Genomic DNA, 27,780 nt, shown 5'->3' with positions numbered 1-27,780 from the left:
GTTTAAAAAGTCTCTGATCCTTCAAGGTCCATTTTAAGTAAAGGCTTATGGGCACTGAGGTGAACTCAGTATGTTGTAATAGGAAGTAACACATATAACTACTATTATGGTTACTTTACATATTTATGCTTCTGTCTTCTTGGGACTAGTGTGGTGCAAACATCCTTATGGTTTTGTACTGTCTGTTCTCAGTCGTCCATTGTGTTCTAAGAGGTAGGCTTTTTTCCTGGTACAATGGGGGATTTCTTTTGAATACAACCAGTCAACTTAATTGAGCAGTTCTAAAGCCAGAATCTTTAGAAGGGGTCCTCCAGCATGAATAATAGGCACAAAGTCAATAAACTGTGTTGCCAATCACTGCTGTTTAAGAAAAGAAGGATTTCTATTTACAGGCCCCGTAGTATATTTGGACTCTGTCACTGATGCTAAATAAACATGGTTTATCGACTGAGGTCTAAGCTTGAAGCCACTGCATTTTACGCTATTTGAGTACAGAGCCATAAAAATTTTTCTGGGAATAAATATTTATTATAAATTGTTCCCCATAATGCTGTGAAATTGGAAGGTTGCCATACAAAGACATACTGTAGTATAGGGGAGGTTAAGACCTTTTTAGATCATTCTGTAAAGGCATCACCTATCTTAACATTTTTGCCTTTTTATGTTGCATCCAATTGTATAGCATGCTGCAAGCATTTTTGTCTGGAGATAATGACCAAGAATTGACCTGACTCGTTGCATTTCAGTAGTAGGGTTTATTTAATGCAAAATGCTTTTCTTTGTGACAGGTTTTACCATTACAGTATTGCTCAAGTGACACTGGACCTCTAGGGGTCTCTGAATTCATTAGCCTTGTGAAGCTAATCATATTTCTGTCATTCATGAAGCTCTTTTGAAATACTTGTATTCCCTTCTCTTGCAGAATATCCTTGGATCCCTGAAAGCCTGTTTTCAAAAGGATAGTATTAATACCTGTTGATACTAGTTGACAGAGGGATGCTAGACCTCCCACTAGGTTTAAATAAAGTAAACATTGGTGGAGAAATCAGACATGCAAAAACTAGGCTTCTGTCTAAGTATATGTGGTTACAAAAATAAGGGTGCCAGACCTGCAAGTTACTGCTGCTCAGAGTAATTGCAGTCAAACACTAACTACATTTTTTGACAAAGGCAACTGCTTGCAAGTTATCCACATCATATTCCAAGATCAAATCAAACGCTGAGCAGGAAAAACAGAAGAGACTGACGGCTGGTAAAAATGTCATGAAGTACCTTTGGTGTCCTTGTAGGCAACTGAACCCTCCCACTCCCCTTGTCAAATCTTAGCTGGAGGTGAAATGGATACGGTCAAGAGCAAACTATATTTGCTAACTGTGTCCTAAAATGTGTGTTTAGTTCGTGTTTAAAAAATGTTGTATTACTGAAAACTATAGTTTGTAATTTATTGGCTTAAATACTGTTCTGTCCAACCAGAGTTAGGATAGGAGGAATTTACAGTACTTAAATACATCTGAAATTCTAAGTTTCTGAATAACTAATATCTTTGAGAATGTGTCTTACTGTGACTGCCCTTGTTTTTATAGCTGTCTTTCTGTATCTATAATAGTTCTTCTCCAGGCCCCAAATGGGCCACACAGTCTAAAGTCAGCTTGGTGCTGAAACTTCAGGCAATTCATTAAACAGCCTCTTTCACTCAGATGGAAACTGATGGCTTTCCTATTCCTGGGAAGCAAAACCCTCCTTAGCCATTTTAGCATGTATTTTCTCTCTGTAGCTGACTCCTTGTGAAGTCAAGTTGTTCAGCCAACACCTGGTCATGCATTTTACAAAAGTTCTTTTGGACATAATCCACCCCACCTTCCACCACCGCCCACTCTGACAGGGCTAGGTCAAGGAAAGTCCCCTAAAAATAAATGCAAGTCAGCCTAATTCTCTGATGACATATCCAGGTGACACATTTGTTCTCCCAAAATCTTTACCTAAGGAGAGTGAAATTTTCCATTCCCTCAGTTCATTCTGAACCCGATGATTCTGGTCACTTTGGCCTCAATAAGGATGTTCATTACTTAGTAGATCTTATTCACCCCACCTTAAAGACATCAGTTCCAGCTTCCATTGACCCAGGATGCCATTATGATGTAGGAAGGACAAAACATGTTCCTTTTCCAGAATCTTTGGGGGAAACAGTGGACTTAGAATGGTTGAACATCACCAGCGGAGCCTCTTTAGAACTTTAACAGTACAACAAGATAAGATCATCCATTTTATATCTCTGCCCAAACTGCTCTTATCATAGGAAAATCCTGATTCAAGTGGATGGATTAGGAGATCTTAATTATTTCATGGACTGTAAGTTCAAGAACTCTCTCTCTAAATTGTCATTCAGATCTTCAGTTGTCACCCTGTGAACAACCAGGGGTGCTGTCACTCTGTTGAACTGACAGCAGAAAAGATTCTACAAGCAACTGGATAGGGATTACTGGAAAATACCTTGTTTACTTTACATATACCATCATCTGTGATAATACAAGGTTCTCTGCCAAAACTTTTCCCTGAAATATTCTAGTGAAGTGAAATGCATGGCTTAGGACTTTTTATATGAGTATAGTCTCCAGTTGCACCCTCCTCCAGCCCCACTTTGATGGGGTGAAACTTTTCAGAGACTTTTCCAAAAGTCCTGAAGCATTTGTCATATTTCAGCAAGACTGCCTAACCAACCCACTTTGAGGGAAACACGAGGGAGAGTTGCAATTATGGCCAAAAGACTGAAACTTCACCTGAACTGCCAGTCCTTTCAACCCACTGGGGCCAGAAAAGACTCTCCAAATGACAGCAAGAGGGAACACATCCTAGAGACAGCTTTCCTATATAGCAGTGAAGTCTTGGAAATCCAGGAGCCTTTTTATCTGAGAGGGAGATTGAAGAACTTTTCTTCCCCATAACCAATACCACATCCGACAAATGGGCTCTCAAAATTATCAGTGTGTGCTTTGTAATAGCCTTCCAGGAATCCTCCCCTGCAATATTTTGTCGTCTCTTCCCCAGTATCCAAGTAATAGTGGACATTTAGAAATATTTCACACATTTGGAGAGATGATCTCAGTACCAACAGAATACTGTAAACTGCTCAAGAGTATTTGTGGTAGACAAAAGAAGGTGGAGGCTTTGACCCAGAACTGAACCTATCAGCATTCAATCTTGCAGTTCACAAAGCTCATTTCAAGAATGAGATCCCGGCTCTCCTACTGTAAGAGATGGCTCCAAAATATGTCGGCTTCTTTGAAGGGTATACAGCACAATCTTCATATCCCAGTGCATCAGTTCAGCTAGTGTGTCCTGTGCTTCACAACTGGGGTTGAGCACTATGAACTCCAAGCAGTGCCCTTCATGCACTTACCTGCCTCTTAAGTGTTCATGAAATTCATGGTTATTTTATTAACCTGGGACAAGAAGGGATTCAGATTTGCCACTGTCTAGACCAGTGATTCTTGACCTTGGATCCACAAGCCCAGAAAAATCACACACAACTCATAATTCCTCACAGTCCTTTGCAGTTACAAAGGAATTTTTGATCCTTGGATCACAGGAAAAAACAATGAGGAAGGCTTTGGTATCTTTAATTGCTTGTTTTGGGGTTGGTGGGACTGTTGTTGGGTGGGGGTCTGGTGCTACTTTATCCCCTTTGTACTTTCTCACGTGGCATTCCTTCAAGAGGCTGTGAAAAAAATGGCAAGTATTGGCTCATTGATATTTCCATCTGGTTGGTATGATAGTAGCGTATGTAGAAACTTCCACTGGGCAGAATTGCCTAATCAGTCATTTGAAATAAAAAGTGTAGGAGACTGGACCATTTACTGATCAACCCTACTCTGGTGAAGATCTTCATAGTACTTATTCAAACATATGCTTATAGTGAATGCCTGTTAGTCTGGATAACAACCAATGTCAGAATGTTTCCATGAAGGTCCAGATGAGGTCCATATGCGACAGAGCAAATGATCCTTCCAGGAATCCCAACGCTCCATCAGTTTCCTGGAGTTGTGAGCACTAAAGAACACTAAATTGCCAAAGTAGTCAGAATATCATCCAGGACCAAGCATCAGTGAAGCTTTTCACTCTGTATGGCCCAGGCACATGTGGTTTCTGAAATTGGTAGAGATATCAGTGTAATGGCTGTGGATTCAGTCAATCTTCTGGGATCTTGTTCATTTGGACCACTGCCATCTTTTACCTGAGAAGTCACATTGTTGAATCAGTGTTACTCTCCAAAGCTTGTGGGACTTCCTTTTCAAATCTAGGAAGCCATCTATTAACTAGATATATATATCTATATCTATATATCTATAGATAGATATAAAGGGATCTGGAGAATTTGTGGCCATGGTGTGTCCAAAGAGAGATCTATCCCTTGTTCCTAGCCATGGAGGATACTCTGGAATTCCTTCCGTAGGGTTTTCACAAAGATGTGAGCCTTAATCTCTTGAGAATGCAATTCTCCGCTTCGGAGGTGATGCAATTTATTCCTTCCAGTTTTGGCCTGTTGCTGAAACCCAACATTTCATCTCTTCTAAAATCAGCATTCCTATGAAGACCACATATTCCATGACATGTGGAGCGCTGAACATTGCAAAGACTGATTAAATCTCTTTCTGAACCATTGTGGGGAAATTTTCATTTTATTTCTTGACTCTGAAAGTGGCTTTTCTCTTAGCAATCATTTTAGCAAATAGAGTTGTTGAGGTCTGAGGCCTCTCTCCATCAAATAGTCCTATCTAATTTTTTTTTTCTGCACAAAGTAGTGCTCTGATCAGCTTTAAACTTAGTCCCAAACAAAAATGCAACCTTTCATTTGAATCTGTTTGCTTGGCCTCATCTGTTCTAAGTCCTCTCAATCTCTAGATAAACAACTGAAAACATTAGATGTGTTTCTGGGCTGTACAGTTCTACTTAAGTGGAACAAAACCTTGGAGGAAGTAAAATGCTCTATCTGGGAGATATAAAAAGGCTGTCAAGCTTCTAAATCCACTATTTCCAGGTGGATAAAATATACTACATCCCAGTGTATGATTTATTTCAGTAAGCAATCTCTTTTTAAGTGGCAATAGCCCAATTGACCAGCCAGTGTCATCATCCTGGACTTGAACAGCAGAGCAACCTAAGCTGAGATCTCCAAGTGAACACTTGGTCATCTGTGCATTCTTTCACTACCCACCGCAAAATATGAGTTGGCCTTGGCTGATGTAGTGTTTGGGTGAAGAATTGTTCAGTCTTTCCTTTGCCTTCCCTGGCAAAACCCCAGTTTTGTTAACAATGGATACCTGTATCCAATTTAGTCAACGGTCCAGAGGTGCCTATTTTCAGTCACTGCTTAGGATTTTCACCCTAGCAGTGTTTAGACTGCTGGAACAGCAAGTATCTCTCCTCCCCACCTTCCTTCCCTCTAATAACATTTTTCTTACCTACATTTCTTCATCTCTAAGTGAATTTCTGCTTTTCCATCAGTAACAGGTCTGGACCCTACCTTGTTATATTAATCTGAATTTTCTGTTCAGCATAAGGTGTGGGGGGTTGTTTTTTTGTTCAGTCGATTTCTTTTTCTTGTAAGGGAACTGAACAAGAGACAGACTAAGGTGAAGAGGTCCATTTTTAAATATTTTTGTTAGGCAGATAGACTAACATAAAATAGATTTACTGCGTCTTCAAATTAATCTTGATTTACAAAAATTCTTGTTTGGATTGCTTATTTTATATGTCCATAGCTGTGGCAGTATGCCAGGGGGTTCAGTTACACTGCTGTGTTCTGAGGTTGCCAACAGGGGGAACTGGTAAGCTGCCAAAACAAACAAACAAACAAAACAACTCCTCCACCTCCCCTCCAAGAATCATCTGGGGCTTACCAATGGGGGGAGGGGGGGTACATTAATAAGTAGATTGGAATAGTGGGTACATACTTCAGGAAAATTTAGAACTATTGTGAAGACTAATTTTATTTATTCGTTTCATGTACTGAAAGTAGTTTGTGTCTGGCTTTTTGCTGAACTAGAAAAAACTGACACAAGGAATGGGTAAGGCTCTCCTATGATGACTGACAACCTATATGCTACTGTTCGATAGATTTTTGTTGTAAAGTTGCTCTAGCTTTGTTGAGCCACTCTGTAGGGAGCAAAGCTCCCTTTTTCTTCCAGAATGAAGCAGATGAGATTCAGGTGGCCAAGTATCTAGTCAGTCTTTGAAATCCAAATGTAATAAGCTTCTTTTTTTTTTAACTTCATACTTGCCATGAACTTAGTCTTTAACATAGACAAGGTCTTTTGGGTGTTTGAAGAACTTAAGTTAATAGATAATAAAGTTCTAAGTATTTGTTAAATATGTAGTAAACAGGTGAAAATAAGTGACTTTACATTACATTTTTAGCATACTGTGCTTTATTTATTTAAATGTGATCACTTGAGCAAATTCATATAAATATTTTGTGTTACATATTCGTTTATTTCTAGCAAGTCATTATTGAAGCAGATTGAAAACTAGCCATGAGGATAGCAGAACTCTCACATTTGTAGTGATGACATGCTGTGCAGATAATGGCTACCTCTAGGTTTAGAAATGGCAATTGTAATTAATGTTAAAAAATACTTTTTGAAATATAATTATAGTTACAACTATACTGTATACCCTGTTAACCTCTTTGACTTGGGTTGAGCAAAATGGGTGGAGTCTTTCCCTGTATGTCATAAATTTAACAGCATTTGCTCTTTGGGGCAAGGACTTTTTGTTTTGCATTTGTACAGTGCCTTGCGCAATGGGGTCCTGCTCCATAACTAGGGATCTTAGGTGCTATGATATTACCAATAATAAACAGTAATTTACAGTATCCCACAATACATATGTACAGTGTGGGCCAGCTAAATTTTTATGGGAAACACAGCTATGTGGCTTTCTTAATAATATTCCTAAATTTACTTACCACCTTTGTTGAGTTTTCTTGATTTTTGCTTACATAATACTTTTCCAGCTACTCCTTAAATCTTCCGTATTCACACTTCTGCTATTCCCCTGATTTGTTAATTTCCCAGTTGCTTATGCACTTTCTTTAGACTTTCCATTATCCAGTTAGCATCATGATATCTTATCCTTGTCTACTCATCTGCTTGTTGAACCAGCTGCTTATATTTCCCATTATTTCTTCTTATTCTCCATTTTAATCTCATTATGATATACCGTAGAAAGCAAAAGACTGGTCATAAAATTTTTTTTTATTTCATCCCACAATCAACTCCATTGCAGATATTCCAAATTTTTGTTCTGTTGAGCAACCTTGATTTAATGAATAGGACTAATGCTAAAAATATTAAATATTCATTGCTTGCAACTAGGCAGTATTTTTTTTGACAAAACATGTCAATTACGAGTGGAGTTAAACCATTGAAAATTATAGGAGATTAATCTCCAAACTGCATTTTTAAAACAAAGTCTGTTGAAATAGGCACTACAAGTTGAGAAATGCACATAACATTAAGTGGAATGCTCATGTTTGCTTGATTTATTCTCTGTAACAGACGGACTGTGGTAATAGGAGGTGTAATTTGCAGCACATTAGCTATTAGCCAGTGTCACTGCTTGAGTGGGTGGTGAGTCCTTGTGTCTCTGTAGCGTAATACGCATATTTGAGAGCTAGACTCTTCTCCCCTGTGCATCAACACTGTTCACACAAAAAGAGAGTTCTGTTTAAACCTGTGAATCTGACAGTTTTCAAATGGCTTATTTTGTCATATTCATAAAATCCAGCGTAGATGCTTTTCTTCGAGCCTTTTTAATGTTTTGTAAAAGCTGGATTGTTGTAGATTGTTAGTGAGACATACTCATCCATCTTTTTTATTTTCCCCTGAAGGTGCAGTGTATAATTCCAATCTGCCTCATCTATAACTTACAGCAAGCAAAATTCACTAATGTCTTTTTTTGGCTACTCTATGCTCACACTTGTAATGTTATTCTGCAGAAGTTTTCCAAAAGATTCCAAGCTTGACACTACTTGCATATGTGCCCAATTTCACTTGGGTTGCTTTCAGTTCACTTTTTCCCCCTAGAGGAACCTGTCTTCTGCCACATACCCATCAAAACTAATTGCACCATCTGGAAGACTTCTGTGTAGCTGTTACTTGGGCAGAATATCTCTCGGGAATTTAAATCAGGTAGAGTGTGAATGTGACCCCTGAAGCCATGTCAAATAGATGCTGTAGTTTCTAGTTTCTAAAGAATGGTCACCTTAGGCTTTTTTAAATTTGTCTAATGCAATTTGCTTTAGTATGGATATAATACATGTCAGCAACCCAATTTGTCATTTCTGTAAATGGAATTGGACTTTGAATAGTATTTTGCTCATAAATCTATATGTATGTGTAAGGTGTCCTGGCTAAAATTGTATTTTACTTATATAATTGTGTGATAGACATACCACATATTTAGTCATTATACCTGTACAGTTCTTCCTCTTTTACACCTTTGAGCTCCTTGCTCTGCACTCTGCGAACAATTTGTTTTTAATAGTAACATTCTAAACCGCTGAACTTTCAAACAGTTGGATTTTTTAATTAATAGTAGTAATAGACTATTTTTTATTCCCTTCCCACCCCTAGTATGGATAATGTAAAAGCAGAAATTTAAAACTTCACTTGTTCTCTGCTTGCCATATCCATTCCTAAACCAGCAACTGATATGTACTTTGTGGCTCAGCAGGTCTGTGTCCCATAAGAAAGCTGGGTCCCTTACTTTTCAATGGTATGATATAATACAATTTGTTTCTAGTACCGGGGGGGTGGGGGGGAGAGAGAGCGAGAGAGCGCGCTTTTCTCTAACATAAGTCATAAACAAAATGCATGAATGGTGTGAGGAAGTATGAAGATTTTATTTGCACATAGTTGGATGACGTGCATCTCTCTTGTGCTTAACTACGCATGAGTAATGGTGAATTTAAACTGAAGCCAGAAAACTGTTTGTACCACCACATGCCATCATGTATTCTGTACACAGGATGTGTATGCTGTATATAGTCAGAATATGTATTTTCTAACTTTTGCTGGACTATTACAGTATTTATGTGGGGCTCAAACTTTGGAAATTTACACAGTGTTAATTGTTTATATCATCAGTACTTTCTTGGCATGAGAAAAACAGTGTGGCTTTCCATCTAAATTTTTGAATAATGTAAGCAGATTTTTACTTATTCATTTGAGTCGTGAGAACAAAGATACAAACACTGTAAATTCACTGAGTGCTGAAAACATTTTCCCTTTAAAATCCTTCATTAGGTATATATTTTCAGTAAAAGGAAACCTTATAATACAGTAACAGTTTTGTTAAATTGTGTTAACCTTCCATCCTTTGTGCACAATTCCTAAAATAATCCACACACGGTCTTTTATGCAAACTTGCTTGCAAGCACTAGTATCCAGATGGGGAAAAAACAAAAAGTTAAGTAACCTGCAGTGTATATGTCCTAAATGCCTTTCCTTGTTGGATGTTGAAATGTATAAAGACTATGTCCCTTTTCCTACCATAGTCTTCATGTGTACAGAGGGGGGGACTTTTCTGTATTTCAGCACCACTTATATTCAGATCCAGAGGGTGCTCAACACTATCAACAGCTTACCTAGTTTCTTGATTTCTAGCCAGAAATAAGGTAGTATAAGAAAGAACATGTGACGGAACATTAGAAAATATGTGGGTTACTTTTTAGTCCCAAGAAAGCTCATCTTGGATAGAGCATCTGGTTTTCATTGATGTCTTGCTAGTTTTACCTATTTTTAAAATTGGATTGTCCAAGGCCAATGAGTGAGAGCTAGTAGCTTGCTCAATGTACCATGGTAAGTAACATTAGTCAGATTAGGACTCGGAACTCTCCCTACTTCTGGTTTTTTTTCTTTAACCCCTGGATCACAAAGCTTCCTGGTTAAGAGAATATGACATTATTCAAGCAGGTGCACTCTTATTTTTGCAATGCTGAAGTAGTTCATGATCTGGCCTTGTGCGTTGTCCTGTGCTTGAACACTAAATCCCCGGCGGAATTTTTTTTTTTTGCTAGAACCCTAATGTTCCCCGTGCTCTCATTGTTTTCAAGCAACGCTCAAATCTGTTGATTAAAACTTTGCTAGCTATGTACTTAGACTCTGCCACAGCATTAATTACCATTTCCATTTTAACACCCAGTTTAAGAGATACAAGTGGTTTTCAACTGCATGGCACCAAATTGACTTTTAGGACTGGCAGCCAGTGGCACAGCTACAGGCTAAATTTTTAGCATCAGCTCTAAATATTTGTTGTCCATTTGGGGCCCCTAAAATCTCTAAATATTTGAAAGCCAAGCTCAAAACTCAATTCTAATCTGCAATTATTTTAAAACTTGAAAACAAAAAATTTGTACTCTTTAGTTGGCAAATTCTGCAGACATTAATAATAATCTTCTGGGACAGTTTCTTCCTAGTCACAGACAAGGTTTTGTTTTGGTTTGGTTTTTGTTTTGTTTTTAAGCTCTGTCCACAAAAACATCTGAATCACTGGTTTCTATCTGGTTTGATTGTTTCTCTCTCAATAACGTCAATTCCTAAGAGAAGAATGTGAACTGTGGGCTTTAATGATAATTCTTTCTCTAATTTATTAATTGAGATAAATTTTGTCTTGTGTCTGTATCCCAAATTTATACTAAGATTTGTCTTTGAGTTCTCCTGAATCAGACCAGTACTCTCAAATATGCCTTCTCATATGAAGAAACGTAGACACCATATCCGACTGGTCAAGAAAGTTTGGGCAGGGGCTGCTGGTTTATTAGGACCCACTAAATTGGGTTAAGCCCCACTAGCGATGCCACAACGTTCTGCCATACTATAAACCACTATAATTTGGCTGATGTGGCCAATGGGGGGAACATCTTGTTGAGGCTAAAGTTGGAGCATATGGGCTACAGGCAGCAGAGGGAGGAGGCACAAAGTAGGGAACCCAGAGTTTTGTGGGGCTACTTAGATCATCTACCTTCAAAATGTACAGCTCCCTGTACGTGATCCATACTCCCAGCTCCCACGGTCCAGGTTTCACAACTGAGGGGTGGTTCTGAGATAGTTAGATGGGAAGGAGAGTGGTTCTTCACACCAATCATTCCAAGTGTGTGTTGCCAGGGCAGGGGGAAAGACACATGTTTCTGAGCTGGGGGTCGGGGTGTGGGTGTGTGGAGAGGATCTCTGAGCCAGGAGGTAGGATAGGATAGGGGTGGGTTGGGTTGGCCGTGTTAAGTGCAGGACGGAATCGTTTGTGAATGAGGATTTGGCTGAATGGTGTGTGGGTTAGAGACAATAGTGGAAGAGGGAGGGTGTGAGCTATATTGGAGAGGGAGAGGTTGAGACAAGGAGAGAATAAGAGGTCAGACATAAATACTGTTTTTCTTCATGCTGCCTCTTACCGTCAAGTATCCCAGTTTTCATTCTGAAAGGAGGTGTAATTGGGCGAGTGGAAAGAGTGCATTGTTTTCTTTTCACTTCCTTTATCGCACACCAAAAAATTTTGGTGGTACCTCATAGAATCATAGAATACCAGGGTTGGAAGGGACCTCAGGAGATCATCTAGTCCAACCCCCTGCTCAAAGCAGGACCAATCCCCAATTTTTGCCCCAGATCTCTTAATGGCCTCTTCAAGGATTGAACTCACAACCTTGGATTTAGCAGGCCAATGCTCAAACCACTGAGTTATCCCTCTGCCTCCAACAGTAGTGTCCCACTTTTTCAGTTTGAAAATATGATCATCTTGCAGAGGAAGGAAGGATACTGGGGATGAGGGAGCGGAAGATGAGCAGCTTGCTATTAGAGTTGCCAACCCTCCTGGTTTCGCGAGGAATCTCCTGGAATCAGGCTCTATCTCCTGGCTACTGACGCCAAACCGGGAGATTTTAGGTGCTAAAAGTCCAGCATTGCAGTAGAGTTAAGGCAGGCTCCCTGCCTTCCCGGGCCCCACACTGCTCCCGGAAGTGGCTGGCATGTACCTGCAGCCCTGGGAAGGGGGCAGGGGATCTCCCTGCGCTGTCCCAGCCTCGAGCACCGACTCTGCAGCTCCCATTGGTCAGGAACTGCGGCTAATGGGAGCTGTGGGGACGGAGCCTGCAGGTGGGAGCAGTGCGCGGAGACCTCTTGCCCCCCTACCTATGAGCTGCTTCTAGCGGGACGTGCTGGTCGCTTTCGGGAGCCACCTAAGGTAAGCACTGCCCCTTCACCCCCTCCCACAGCACAACCACCAGCCCCAGCCCAGAACCTGCATCCTGTTCTCAAACTCCTTCCCAGAGCCCGACCCAGACCCCTCCCTCCCGCACCCAAACTTCCTCCCAGAGCCTGACCCCTCACCCCAACCCCCTGCCCCAGGCTCAGCCTAGAGCTCCCTCCCACACTCTGACCCCCTCAACCCCAAATCCAGAGCCTGCACCCATTCCTGCCCCCCCGCCCCAGCCCAGTGAAAGTGAGTGACGGGGGGGGGCGCTCTGAGAAGGGGCAGGGAAGGGGCGTGGCCATGGGCCGAGGGTGGGGCAGTGGTGTTTGGGTTTGTGCGGTTAGGCAGTTGGCAACTCTACTTGCTACCCATGACCTCAGAATATATTTTGGACACCAGTTGCTCTTCCCTCAATGATGAATGTAAAGTGAATCCACCTGTCTAGTGGAAAAAGGCTGGCAAATGAGATGTTAGCTAGGATGCCAGAACATCAATTCTTATCTCTCTCTACCAAACAAAGATGGCATCAGTGTTTCCATCATAGAAATCCGCTGGACTACAACTTGGAATTCTGTACGCATATTTGCAGAATATTGTTTTCTTAACAGGCGCATCTGATACTTATTTTGTGAAGGGCGGATCTGCAATTCTTGTTTCAGAATGTCACAGCTCACCTTCCTGGGGCTTGTGGTATTTGCTAGACTCCCAAAAATGTGAGTTTACTTGAAAAAGAAATGGTTACTTGCCGTAAGAACAGAAGTTCTTTCTGGACATTGCCTCTGCTTATTTGTACTCCATGCCCGCCTTCCCCTTTCCTCAGAGCTTTTTGGAACTCCAACCATTCAGTGGTGTGAGAGGATGCTCAGACTGCTCCAACAGGCACCACTTTCCTGTAGGTCCGTGGCATGCAGGGGGAGGCACATGCCACAAGTGTGAATATAGAGGCAACACTTGAAGAGCCAAACTTGATCTCCTACGCCTCTTTATTCAGCCGACTCTTATTCCCTAGACTTTTCCTTCCTGCTTTATTCCTACCCTATATACCAGTAACATGCTGATTGGCTCATCTTGACTTGCCAAATTATAGTCTGTTCTGTCTTTCTCTTCTCCTTCCCCTCTGTAACGATGCTGCCTCTGGCAGGAAGCTACTGAGAGTATCCGTTCAGGACAAATTGCTTAGATTAGGGCAGTTACAGCCCAAAGCTGGGTGTCCTTTATTACTAGGGCACATCGAACCAGCCAAACAGAGAGGACTTCGGTCTCGCCCCACTGGCTAACCATAAGTCATACAAACAATTCCATTAGACACTCCAGTTTCCCAGTATCACCACCAGTGCCACTTGGTTTTCATTTGTCCCTATCACAATACCCCAGTAAAAGAAAAAAGGTTCTCCCGATCCCAAAGGACCAACCCCCAGACCCAGGTCAATATACAAATCAGATCTTACCCAAAAATCATGCTGTTGCCAGTCCTTTAGAATCTAAAATCTAAAGGTTTATTCATAAAAAGAAAGAAATATAGATGAGAGCTAAAATTGGTTAAATGGAATCAATTACATACAGGAATGGCAAAGTTCTCGGTTCAGGGTTGTAGCAGTGATGGAATAAACTGCAGGTTCAAATCAAGTCTCTGGAGTACATCCACAGCTGGGATGGGTCATACAGTCCTTTGTTCAGAGCTTCAGTTTGTAGGAAGGTTCCTCCAGAAGTAAGAAGCAGGATTGAGGAAAAAATGGAGATGCTGTTGCTGCCTTTTATGGTCTTTTTGCCATGTGGCTTGTGCTTTCTTTGTTCCAACCAGAAGCCACTCAGCACAAGGCATGGAAAAACCTTAGCGTTCTGTCCATAGGCATGTCCCTGCATGGCTTGCTGAGTCACAAGGTGTATCTGCCTTCTCTCAATGGGTCAGTTGTATAGCTGATGGTCCTTAATGGGCAGTGCTGAAGCCAATTTGTCTGGGGTGTCACCCAGAAGCATAGCACAAGTTTGAAATACAGACAGTATAGAGCCAATACTTATAACTTTAAATACAAAAATGATAGCATAATCATAATCAGCAAATCATAACCTTGTCATAGAACCTTACTTAACCTCCTTTGTACAAGATTTGGTGCTACTATATGACCTTGGTTGCAACAATGATCTATATGGTTACACCCTCCAACAGACTAATTTTATTTTTTTTAACTATAAAGTGGTTATAACATGCCTGAAAAGCTGCTGAATGAGTTCCATCACTCTGCTATCCTGTTTTAACTCATCCTTTTATGGCAAGGTTTATCAGAAAAATCAATATTTCTGGATTGCATGTACTGCAACATTAATGTTTGTAAAGCACTTTGTAAATGTAAACCACTATAGAAGCAGTAAGTATTATCGAGACATAATAGAATGAGTTAAGGATTCAGGGGCAGCCTTCAATGTGAACATAATTGTCACTGAGTCTAACACGGAAATGGTGAATTTTCGTATTTATAGAACTGTCAATTCAAATACTGTCCGAAAGATACTCTAGTTTGTCTTTGGATTGTAAAATGGTGGAAATGTTTTGTAATATACCACTATGAAGTATTCTGAGATTAAGTAATGTATGTTAGATTTTCTTACACATAAATACCACCTAGCTAAAAGATACCATAGATTTTCCTGGAGCACTGTTGTTATAAAGACAGTTATGATCTAATCTCTTCCGGAGATCAAGCCAGAGAATTATAGCCAGGAATAATATGGGATACAACCTGTCTAGTAACCTACCATATTGTAAAATGAGCCTTATAAATACTAAGGCTATGATAATATCAAAGATCATGTACTCAAGTTCATTGGAAGTTAGATTACTGCATAACACTTGTGGTACATAAAATTCTTTTACTCTAAACTTTTAGCCTTCTTTAGAATGCTGAAGGGTAGGCCTATGAGGCAGAGATTCCAGAAATTTTGGGGTCCAGGAGGAGAGCAAAGCTTGTTTTTAAGCAAACTAATTTTTGAGCTGCCACCTTCTATGCAGTAATTAAGAATTGTTCATGGCAGAAACAGTGAGAGAGAGCTGAACTTAAAGATAAAGCATTTGGAGCAGTTCTGTTTGAACAAACTGGTAATCTTTCTCCAGTGAATTTAACTCCTTCACTTCTATGGAAATTTTCTTGTCTTATTGTTCTCTATGGTTTTACTAAGTTTGTTCCTAAAATGCACTTAATCTTGTTGTTCTGATATAACCGGTCTGCTGTAAAAAATTATTTTTCAGTAGATTATAGATTTGGGTTGCACCCATCTTACATCTTTATGGCTGCTTTTGGTTTTTTTTTATACTTGGTAAAAATGTTTCATATTATTACTGTTGTACTGTATAACCATCAAATTATCTAGAAATATTCCTGGTGACAACTTTACAGAAGTGCTGGGCATACACTTCTCCTAGGAAATAGAAATGGGAATTCCAGATCGAAGTATTGTGTTTATTTGTAGTAGTAACATTTCATCATAAATTATGGAGTAAAAGTGAGAAAAGATCTTGATTGAGAACTGCAGTTTCCTTCACCCACTGGTGTGAATAGTAGAGACTTTAGATGAAATTATGATGTCACTCTGAAGGCTGAGTCTTTCAATTTGGATTTTGTTTGAAGAGGTAAAATGCTTTATGAAAAATCCTGATCTTTTTCTTCCCCCTCCCCTCCTTCTTTTGGCAGAGGGCTTGTGTATGATAGCCGGAATAACCTACAGATGCGAGGTTTGGTCGTATTGCTTATTTCCAAAGCAGCTGGTCCCGGCAACACAGCAGAGCTTTCTTTCCAGCATGACATGGTCAGCGGGATTTATTCCAGGTATGGTGCAATCTCTTACAGCAAAAACCACTGACATATGTTTATTGGACGGGTAACTTCCATTACATCTTAATAGCTAGTCCTAAGGCCATTTGGGGAAAGTCAATATTGATTTATGTAATTATAAAACTTTAAAATTCCCTCTTAAAATATCAGATAAGTATAAGTGTGCATGTGTGTTTGTATATATAATGTGGTATACAAAGTGATGGCCTCCCTTTCCCCAACCTTTTGTATGTTGCTCTTCATTGTAAGTTGTCCAGGGTGGGGACTGTCTACCTACCTCTGTTTGTACAGCTCCTAGTATAACAGGGCCCTCATCCTGATAGGGGTTTCTGGGATCTTCCATGATAGTAGGATTTTTATGAGAACAGGGTCCCATGCTCTGTCCTGGCAGTTTGGCAGTTAGCTATCCCTGGAGCTGTGCTGAAATCATAAGTGTTGTTAGAACTGGTAGAAAAAATTAGAAATGTTGACAAATTTTTATTGAGATTTTATTTGAACTTTGGTGGATGCCCCCCCCCCCCCCAAAAAAAAAAAAAGGTTTTCTTCATCATCTTTGAAATTTAATTTTATTTGTGACCAGCTCTGATGCTGATAGACCAAAAACACGCAAATGCACAGAGGCATGTTTATGACCGGATCTATATAGAAATAGTGATTAAAGTTCCCTCGTATGCTTTGAGCTGCTCCACTTTGGAACAGGAGTACATCACTGTGCACTAGGGAAAATTGAGAGACAGCTAGTGCACTGTAGATTTATACCCCAGCTTGTTGCACACTGTTAGTCTAGGTCAGTGTTTCTCAACCTGGGGCAGTCACGGGAGAGATTTGGGGAGGTTGCAAGCAGGCCTGGCCTTAGGGAGTACGAAGCAGGACAGTTGCCTGGGGCCCACGCCATGGGCGGCCCAGTGAAGCTTATTTACATGTTTCAGCCCCAAGCCCTGAGCTTAAGGTAGGGGAGTGCAATTTTTTCTAGTTTGGGGGTGGGGGCATTGGGTTTTTTTTCTGTAAGTCCAAAGCAGGTCGCCAGCAGAAAAAGGTTGAGAAACACTGGTCTAGACAAGCCCTAAGAAACATGCAAAAATATATAGTGGAAGTTTTGTTAAAGAAAGGCTGTGTTGTCAACTTAACTGGTTAATCCCATTCTTGTTTGTTTTTTGCACATAATGTCCACTTAAGCTATGCACGTCTTTTCTATATGTATACAAATAATGCAGTATGATACCATAATTCTAATTAATTATAGTATAGGAGGTATTGTAGTTTGGTTTGTAAATTATTTCGGAAAAGCTTATCTTAAAAATGCTTAAGACAGGGGAGAGGGGAAACAGTCTAGATAGTCCTGAATGTGGTCATTTTGAGAATGGAGATATGCTTTAAGTGCTTAAAGCTGTAATTAGACAAGTGACTTGAAGAAGCATTTAAAACACTGAATTAATAATGGGCCAACTGGTGCAGCTCCATGGACATCAGTGACACTATGAGAATTTAAGCCAGTTGAAGATCTAGTACAATAATTTAAGTGTAAAAGGAAGACACAACCATAATAATATCTAGAATTAGTCAGACACTCAGAAGATGAAAGACCTTTAAATGCTCCTACGCAGAACATTAGGGTTCATTATTGGCTGCAAAAGTGATAACAATGGAAATGTGTTAAATTTAAATCTTCTGTGACACTTCAAATCTGTAAAACGTGAAATATGGGAGCAATAATGCATTCTAGTAATAATGCTGAGGCACTGTTTATTTTGTACTATATATGGGCCAGATACTGCTCCCATTGAAGTCAATGTGGGTTTTGCCATTGGTTTTAAATGGAAGTAGGGTTGGGTCCTCTAGTTTTGTGAGCTTGTGTAATGCTTTGTGGCTCTCCAAGGACACATTGTATATGGAACTTATGCCCAATCTCTCTTTTTCTCAGTTAAACAGATAAAATAAAAAGGACAAAACGCTTATAAAATCAAGGTCTAAAAGCCATTTGCAATTCCTTTATGTATTACAAATGCTATTTTACAAAGACTAGTTTCCTGAATAGGAACCAAGGGAAACCATTTTCCATCCGTGTAGTTTTCTCTCAGATCTTGGTAAGGACACAGTCGCTATTCTATCATGATGCTGGTATGTATGTGGAAGTTAGAGGTGCATATCGAAGGCAGAATACACCCCTTGAGGATATGAAACAAGAAACTTTATTTTACTTATTCATTTTTATTTTATATACTTTTAACGCTTTTCAGACTATGGAGAATACTTGTTGGAAATATATTCTTTCAGGTTATTTTCAACTCTGCTGTAAATTATACAGTGTTTTTTGTTGCCATACTATGTAATTACTTCATCTATGTAAATATGAAAAATGCAGGAAATATTATTTCTGGCACGGTAAAGAGCATCTTCATTGCCTGATACTTAAATGCTGTGAATGGACATTATGTTGTAGGCTTTTAGCTATTGGCTATGGCTCACTTGATTTTGAGCGGTTGGTAGTGATTAATTCATTGCTTTCCTGAAGTCCTACCCTGAACTAAATTGTTCCAATACTAGTCAGAGATTATACCAGCCCAATATTTCTTTCCTGTGTTTGCTTTGGAATCCATGTCTGTGTTCTCTTTAAATCTCTGTCCCCAGAGTGGTAGCCCTTAACTATCAGCCTGACATATTTGATAGCCAGTATGTTGAAAATATAATTTGGGAAGAGAAGAAGAAAGGGGATATATAGTAGAATATGCTTTACCCATTTAATTCAGAAAAGGATAAGTCAGTTGCACTTTATATTTTGGAATGAGGTTTAATGATCATGAATTTTTTCATCTTCCATGTTCTTGAGCAAAATAAAGTATAAATAAGCAGTATGTATAATCTTATTTAAAATAGAATGTCACTGAGTAGTCTATTTAGATTAGGCCACTATTTATTTCTTCCTCTTCCTATCTCCAAATTAGTCAGTGTGTGGGACAAATGATCTAAATATAAATATGGGGTATCTGTTTATTTTTGGTGCATTTTTATTTTCTTTGTGTGTAAGCAAAGCTTTAGTTGGTGTTAAGTAATTGTAAAAAACATCGAACTTGATTTTAGTTGCACCAAATAGTCTCCTTCCCCTCCAGTTCCCATATATAGCACTTGTATATTTCTACCCCATACATAAAAAATGTAAATAAAGTATATTAGCACATGGCTTTTCTTTTTGTTGCATTATGTCTCCTGTTATCCTTCCTGTTCCTGCCATTTTTTCTTTTTCTCTTACTATCTTTTCCCTCCTTCCACGTAATATTAGTAGTTCTGCTTATGAAGAGCCCACACTACTAGTTATATTGTATAAAATCCAGAGAGTTGAGAGGTATGGATCTCCTTCTCAGTTCTGTAGTTTGAAATAAGGGAGTGGATGCCCAAACTTTGATAGACTGCTGCTGCTAATTTACACATAAAATTACCTACACATTTTTTATCAAAAACAAGTGTAGAATCCTTATACTTGCAGGAAGCAAATTCATTTCTTGTCTGAATTCACCAGGGATGGAAATCTATTAGATTTAGACTGACCTGCAGTTACAGGGAGGAAATGGCCAACGGCTGCAATCTAGAAGTCTGAAGCGGCATTTGTTCCCCCCTCACTACCTAGCCCAGTGAAATAAAGCATAGTAGAAATAAACAGAACATGTTGGATGGAAGTGAAGAGAAATAAAAATACTGGAAACAAGAAATAAGGTAGTCTGTCATGGCGTATTTGTGTGTAGAAGTTCAGAGCAAACTCTGAAATGCAGAGTATTATCAGCAAATGGATAGGCTTGTTACCACAGCATAAGGACAAGACTGGGTCTCAGCTGCAGATATGGCAGAGATTTATCTTATTAATGGGAATGCTAATTGGTGTTTGATTTCTAATTATAGTAACAATAGACCTTAACAATCAATCCTCACCTCTACTGGTTCACATTAAGTCTCTTCATCATAAAAGTGATTTCCATCAGGACTTATTGTTCTGATCCATATCATCAGCATAGGTACAGTATCCTAAGTAGTATGTGCTTTGAGGCTCAACTAATTAAGAAGTGCAGAAAATGTGTAATTCTAAAACATTCAGCACCTAAGAACATATTAAGTAAGATAGTATTCTTAACAAGATTGTTTGGTTGAAACATAAAGGAAAACATGATGAGCATGAAATCTATCCTAATTCTTTAAGGAATTTAGTTTTGTTTTCCATACCTTAATAAATATTGAGGAAAATCTACTAAGAGGTGGTCTAAGCGAGTATTTAAAATGATTTCATTTAGCTTTTGATCTACAGGATTAATCCTTTGAGTTGCTTCATCTAATTTACAAGAGGAGTTTCAGGAGATGAAAAACACATCCAACCTGATTACATATTCCTATTGATCATCTTCCACCCACAACAGTAAAAATCAACTCTAAATACAAATCTAACAGTATTACTAATTCATTACAATCATTTCTTCATTAGCTTTTGATTGTTTTCAACATGTGCAATATTCACAAATACAGCAGTTTATATGTTGAATAAGTGAAAGGAATATAATGCAGAGTACATCAGAAATCCTTGCAGTAAAGATTACGAAAGACTATTGTAAGAACATAAAATAAAATCACTTCTACAAGACAGGAGTGTTTAGAGCTAGAAAACTGGATATGCAAAGAGCTACCAGCCTACCTAGAACTGAGTTAAGTTCATTAAATATCATAACAGTTTAACGCTCTTAGTCAGGGCTTTTCTGTGATTCCTTAATGGTGGAGTTTGCCACAGAATCCACCCCTTGCTGCAGCATTCTGATCAAGAATCTAAGTTTTATGGTTGTGAAGAAAACCTTCCACACACAAACCAACGCAGTGGTGTAAATACCTGAAACAATAACTTTGGAAGGTAAGACCTGTTTGTCCCTGGGATCAGTGGGGTGCTCACTCTGAAAAATCGTCAGCATTAACTGTTTCACTGCTGGTGATTTAAGCAGAAACATGCAGGTAGTGCGCATGTTCTGCAATCCCAAAATCTCTCCTGCTCTTTCCCAAAGCTAAAAATATCAGCTGTCCTCAGCAGCTAAACCCCCCAATTTCTCCCTGACAAATTCTACAAGTTCTTCTTTGAGTGCTTGCTCATATCGATTCCAATGAGGTGTGTGCACGCCACGTTCACGATCGTCGGAAGATATTTACCCTAGCAACAGCCGGTGGGTCGGCTGAGGCACCCCCTAAAGTGGCACCTTCCCGGTGCCGAATATATGCCCCAGCCAACCCAGCTTCCCCTCAGTTCCTTCTTACTGCCTGTGACGGTCATTGGAACTGTGGAGCGCCAACCCCTGGCCCAGACAGGACTTCTTTAGAAGACGCGGCTGAGGTGGTCGGCGGAGACAGTCTGGTCAGCAGATGGGCCAGAGCCAGGGTCCCCCACCCAAACCATCGGCGGGACCCAAACAACACTTTTGAAGGTGCGCCTGAGGGCGGAGCACCAGTCTCCTTCCAGGATCCTTCCCTGCCTTTCTACAATTGCCTCTCCCATTTCCTCCGTATGTGGTCCCGTATAACATCAGACCGCTGGGTCCTACGCACGGTGGAAAGTGGATACAGCCTTCAGTTTGCTTCCCCCCTTCTCTCCTTCCCTCCCCGTCCCTCTTCAGGGACCCATCTCATGAGCAACTCCTTCTATAGGAGGTGCAAATGCTCCTAGCTATCGGAGCGATAGAGGCGGTTCCAAGGGAACTGAGGGGCAGGGGGTTTTACTCCCTATATTTCCTAATCCCCAAGGCAAAGTGGGGGCTACGGCCCATTCTGGACCTGTGCGGACTCAACAAATTCATGGTAAAGTTGAAGTTCCACATGATTTCCCTGGGGACCATTATTCCTTCCCTGGATCCTGGGGACTGGTACGCCGCCCTTGACATGAAGGACGCGTATTTCCACATAGTGATTTACCCGCCACACAGGCGTTTCCTTCGCTCTGTGGTCAACCGACAGCACTTCCAGTTTACTGTTCTTCCTTTCAGTCTATCCACGGCACTAAGGGTCTTTATGAAGTGTATGGCCATCATAGCTGCCTCCCTTCGTCAACATCTGATCCAAGTGTTTCTGTACCTCGACAACTGGCTCATTCAGGGCCGCTCCAGGGCCCAGGTGCAATCTCATGTTCAGTTCACCATGAGCATGTTCAGACAGCTAGGCCTGCTGCTCAATGTAGAAAAGTCCACTTCGGAGCCGACCTTCATCGGCGCAGTCCTAGATTCCAGACTCAATGTGCTTCCGGTAAAAATGCATGGGCTTCAGGCCCTAGTAAACGTCATCCGTGGCCTGCAAGGCTTCCCGACCTCGACAGTACGGACGTGCATAGGTCTCCTGGGACACACAGTATCTTGTACATTTGTGACCAGACATGCCAGACTATGCCTCCGTCCACTTCAGGCCTGGCTCTCAACCGAATACCATCCAGGCTGGCACAGCATGGACATGGTGGTCACGGTACCGCCGGACATTTTAGGCTCCCTGAACTGGTGGCTGAACCCCAAGTCAGTAGTCGAGGGGGTACCATTCCATGCCCCACAGCCCTCCCTGGCCCTAACCACGGACGCATCTTGTCTGGGTTGGGGCGCTCACCTCAGGAACCTTTGCACGCAGGGCCTTTGGTCCACACAAGAGATATCCCTGCACATCAATGTACCGGAGCTGAGAGCAGTGCGCCTGGCTTGTCAAATATTTCACAGGCACCTTCAGGGCTGTTGTATTGCAGTTCTCACAGACAACGCAATGGCAATATTTTATATCAACAAACAAGGGGGAGCACGATCGTCCCCCCCTCTGGCAGGAAGCCATTCTCCTGTGGCATAGCCCACTCGATCCATCTGGTGGTGTCTTTTCTCCCAGGAGTCCAGAACACCTTAACGGACTGCCTCAGCAGATCCTTCCAGGCTCACGAGTGGTCGATTCGCCTGAATGTCATCCACTGTGTCTTCCAGAAGTGGGGGTTTCCCCACATAGACCTATTCGCCTCTCACGAGAATCGGAAGTGCCAGGTGTTCTGCTTTCTCCAAGGACACTTCCCGGGTTCCCTATTGGACGCCTTCCTAATATCATGGAAAGACCACCTGTGTTACGCCTTTCTTCCATTCCCATTAGTCCATAGGGTCCTGCTCAAGTTGCGCAGGGACAGAGCCCGCTTAATTTTGGTCACCCCGGCGTGGTCCAAGCAGCACTGGTATACCACTCTCCTAGAGCTGTCGGTGGTCACTCCAATTCCACTTCCATTTTCCTGATCACGCAGAAAGACGGACGACTCTGCCACCCTGACCTGCGATCCCTCCACCTCACAGCGTGGATGCTGCATGGCTAGCTCAATCTGAGCTACGTTGCTCCCGCTCGGTGCAACAGGTCCTTCTGGGTAGCAGAAAGCCGTCTACAAGATCCACATATTTGGCCAAGTGGAAGCGTTTTTCCTGCTGGTGTGCTCTGAGTGATACGGCCCCCCCTGCAGGCGTCAGTACCTACCATCTTGGACTACCTCTTGTCCTTGAAACACCAGGGCCTGGCAGTTTCATCCATCAGAGTACACCTAGCAGCAATTTTGGCCTTCCACCCAGGCGAAAATGGGCGCTCTGTCTTCTCCTATCCCATGGTCAGCAGGTTCCTCAAGGGATTGGAATGCCTGTACTCACAAATTAGGCATCCAGTCCCTACGTGGGACCTCAGCCTGGTCCTATCCAGACTCATGGGTGCCCCGTTCGAGCCGATGGCCACCTGCTCACACCTCTATCTTTCCTGGAAGACAGCCTCGCCGAGGTGATAGCTACGAGGAAGGCATGTGTCTGAGCTTAGAGCCCTCACGTTGGAGCCACCGTACACGGTGTTCCACAAGGACGAGGTACAGCTTTGACCACACCTGGCCTTTCTTCCTAAGGTGGTCTCTGCCTTCCATGTCAACCAAGACATCTTCCTCCCGGTCTTCTATCCAAAGCCACACGCCTCTCGACGGGACCAACAGCTGCACTCCCTAGACGTTCGCAGAGCCCTCACCTTTTACATCAAGTGAACAAAACCTTTTAGGAAAATAACTCAGCTGTTTGTTGCTGTGGCAGACTGGACAAAAGGCCTCCTGGTCTCCTCCCAGCGCATCTCGTCCTGGATCACATCATGCATCCGTGCGTGCTATGACTTGGCTGGTGTCCCAACTACACACCTTACTGCCCACTCCACCTGGGCCCAAGTTTCGTCCTCCGTTTTCCTGGCTCATGTACCAATTCAGGAGATATGTAGAGCAGCAACTTCGTCATCGGTACATACCTTTGCTACCCACTGTGCGATAGTCCAGCAGTCAAAAGATGATGCAGCATTTGGTTCAGCAGTTCTGCACTCCGTGACATCTCACTCCGACCCCACCGCCTAGGTAAGGCTTGGGAGTCACCTAATTGGAATCGATATGAGCAATCACTCGAAGAGGAAAAGCAGTTACTCACCTTTGTAACTGTTGTTCTTTGAGATGTGTTGCTCATATCCATTCCAAACCCACCCTCCTTCCCTTCTGTCGTGGTAGCTGGCAAGAAGGAAGTGAGGGGGCGCTGGGTCAGCTGGGGCATATATTCGGTGCCTTAGCTGACCCACCGGGTGTTGCTAGGGTAAAAATCTTCCGACGATCGTGCACGCGGCGTGCACACACCTAATTGGAATGGATATGAGCAACACATCTCGAAGAACAACAGTTACAAAGGTGAGTAACCGTCTATGCATTTTCAGTACAGATTTCTGAAGTACATTGAAAATTACAGGAATAAAATTATAGAAAATTAAATATTACAATAATACTGATTATATTTTCTTATTTGATTCAGTCAAAAACTTCTATTTAATTTAAATTATGTTATCCTAGAATTTCCAGTCTGCTGCTCTGGAGTGAGGCAGAAAACTTGTGGAGTATACTGGTCCCTCCCCATAATTTGGATAGGGATGGAATATATTTATATTTAATTTTTGTTAACAGCTTATTTCTGGATTGTGTACTAGTTGTTTAATGCCACAGATGGGTCTAGCTACTAGTGCATGTCTTCGTAGCTCACATTAAGCTTTGCTCATTATAGTTCTTTGCTAAATCTGTTTATTTGAAAGTGCTGTGATTTAAAAGTACTGTACAAATATATAAAAGTCCCTGCCCTGAAGAGCTAACAATCTCTGTTTAAGCCTAGAGACAACAGGTAGATAAAACAAGCAGACAGCGGGTACACAAGGAAACAATGAGATACCACTTGTCAGCATGGAATACTGTAGTGACAGCAAACCAGCTGCCTAATCCTTATTTAATTGTTTATAGGCATGTCAGGAAAAGAGTTTTTAAGGAGACATTCATCTGAAGTGGGACAATGAGGTGTCTTTGTGACTATTTGCAGGAGCTTCTCCCATGCCTAACAGATGGAATGGGGTAAAGCATCAAGATGATGATTGCATTTTTTTAAATGGCAGTCAAGCCTGGCACTATGTGGGAGCAGAGATGAGGGTTGACAGTTTGAATCTCAGTTGTGAATGGCTTTATAAGTGAAGACAAGTCATTTTTGTTTGATGCCACAATGACTGGGGAGTCAGTACAGAGAGACAAAGAAGGGGTGATGTGGTCAAAGTGATAAGCTATAAAAATGATCTTTGCAGCAGCATTTTGTATGGAGGTAGATGGGGCAAGATGGGATTTGTTAAGGCCAGAGAGAGGAGTATATTGCAGTAATCAAGATGCAGGATAAGAGCCTGGATAAGAGATATAGTTGTGTAGATGGGGAGGAAAGGTTGAATCTTAGAGATGTTAGGAAGCAAAATAAAGCAGAGGTTTTAGGATATGTCCTGGATGTGACAATCTAGAGAGAGGTCTGAGTTGAAAATGATGCTAAGGCTAGGGACAAGAGTGACAGGGAGGATGAGGATGGTACTAATAGGAGATGGGTGGGGAGATTTGTAGGAAAAGTTCAAATGCTCTGTTTCAACCATGTTTACTTTGTGTTGATGGCTGGACATCCACCAAGCTATGTCAGAAAGACAGAATGAGATTTTAGCTGGGACAAAAGGAAACAGGTTGGGAGTAGAAAGGGAGAACAGTCTTCAGCCATAATGATGATAGCTGAAGTCCTATTTGCAAATAAAGTCACCATGAGTTAAGGAGGAGAGGGAGAAAAGGTGTCCAACGTGAATCTATTTTTATTTTCAGGTACAATGTCCTTTTACATTAAGAAGATCCTTATTCTTCCTTGGTAGTGCCTTGCCCATTGAATGGCAGCTATTAATTGCCTCTAGGGTACTAGAGTGTTGTATAACTTCTGACCGTGCCCAGCCACTGCTAACTTAAGGACTAGAGTTAATTTCCAAAGTAAATAAAAAAACAGTGCACGGCAGTGTGAAGTTAGCAAAATATAATGTAAAGGAAAGTGGATTGTGTTTGAACACAGGGGTAGACGCTTCCAAACCTGAGAGCCTACAGTTAAGCTCCGAAATACGTGGTCTGATGTCACAAGTACTCTCAAATCTCGTTGACTTCAGTAGGAGCTGCAAATACTTAGCAGCTTTGAAAAGTCTGTCCCTAAATATAATTTATAAGTGGTCTCACTGAAGTGCCTAAATGACTTAGGAGCACAACTTCATTGACTTTCAGTGGGCTTTTATTCCTAAACCACTTAGGCAGTTTTAGGCACCAAGGGTGGGTTTTTCAAATATGAATTTCAGGAGGTTAACTTTAGGCACCCACATTTGAAAATGTTGGGTTCCATTCCAAATTTTGGAGAAGTGTGTGTATTACTGGTCATAGACCCCCTCTAGCCTGTCCCAGTTTGGTCTCTTCCCCCGCCCTCATGCTCCCACTTCAGCTTACCCACCTCCACCCTTCAGGGTCCTCATCCAATCTTGGTCTTGTTCTCACTCCCCACCACCACTGGCTCTCAGTTGTCATCCCCCAATCCCTCCCCTGGCTCCTAGTCCTCTTGCCCAGCCAATGTGTCTCTGTCCCCCCACCCCCTGCTCTTGCCCCTTCTGTAGTCTAGTCAAGTCACTTCTTCTTCCATGCTTCCTGGACACCAGCAGGAGGACCATTAGTCTCCTGTGTCTGTTTTACTGTTCCATAAGTTTCAAAGCTATGAAGGTTTCCATTGTTAAGTCAGAAAAATGTCGGTTCTGAAATTCTTATTTTATATTAATTGAATTAGAAAAACAACCATCAATAACCCCTCTGGTAAAACTTCAGAAGTAGCAGTGCTAATAAACAATTTCATTTTATGGACCTCCAGGGAGGATGCCACAGATATTGCGTTGATTCTTAGAGGCTGTCTATTAGCTTACAAATCTCTCCCCAACACCAGGCTGGAGCAACTATCATTTGAATTAGTTGATACCATTTTTCTCTTTATTAAGATGCATAAACTGGATCATTAAGACACCAAAAGGTCAAAGAAATAGAATGTTAAATATCTAATTTAACTGATATACATAAGATATTTTCTCTTTCCTGCCCAAAAACAACCCAAAAAACCAACAACAACAAAATAAAAATCAGAAATAGCACCACTGTGGTATATAATTGTGGGAAGAGGGAGGTCCTTTGCAGGGACAGATTTTCATTCACAAAATTACAAAGAAAATATTACACCAGTAGAAAATCTGCATTTATAATAATAAAACTTTGCTGACATCAATGTACCAAAATGTATCTTATTAAGTTGATAAGGTCCCAGAGGCAGCAGTAGTTGTC

General features: G+C 41.2%; 1 protein-coding gene across 2 annotated transcripts in view; it reads left to right on the top strand.

The window, feature by feature from the left end:
- PDSS2 (decaprenyl diphosphate synthase subunit 2) overlaps nt 1-27,780 on the top strand; it is a 185,697-nt gene that overhangs the window by 65,889 nt on the left and 92,028 nt on the right. For both annotated transcript variants that reach the window (XM_077812895.1, XM_077812894.1), the window contains exon 2: nt 15,927-16,061. In XM_077812895.1, coding sequence (XP_077669021.1) covers nt 15,927-16,061 — 135 coding nt within the window. The remainder of the gene's footprint in view (nt 1-15,926; nt 16,062-27,780) is intronic.

The sequence above is a fragment of the Eretmochelys imbricata genome, chromosome 3, assembly GCF_965152235.1.
Source record: "Eretmochelys imbricata isolate rEreImb1 chromosome 3, rEreImb1.hap1, whole genome shotgun sequence".
NCBI classification, from domain to species: Eukaryota; Metazoa; Chordata; order Testudines; family Cheloniidae; genus Eretmochelys; species Eretmochelys imbricata.
The sequence above is the reverse complement of the archived record's forward strand: the minus strand, read 5'-3'. Positions and strand labels throughout refer to the sequence as shown.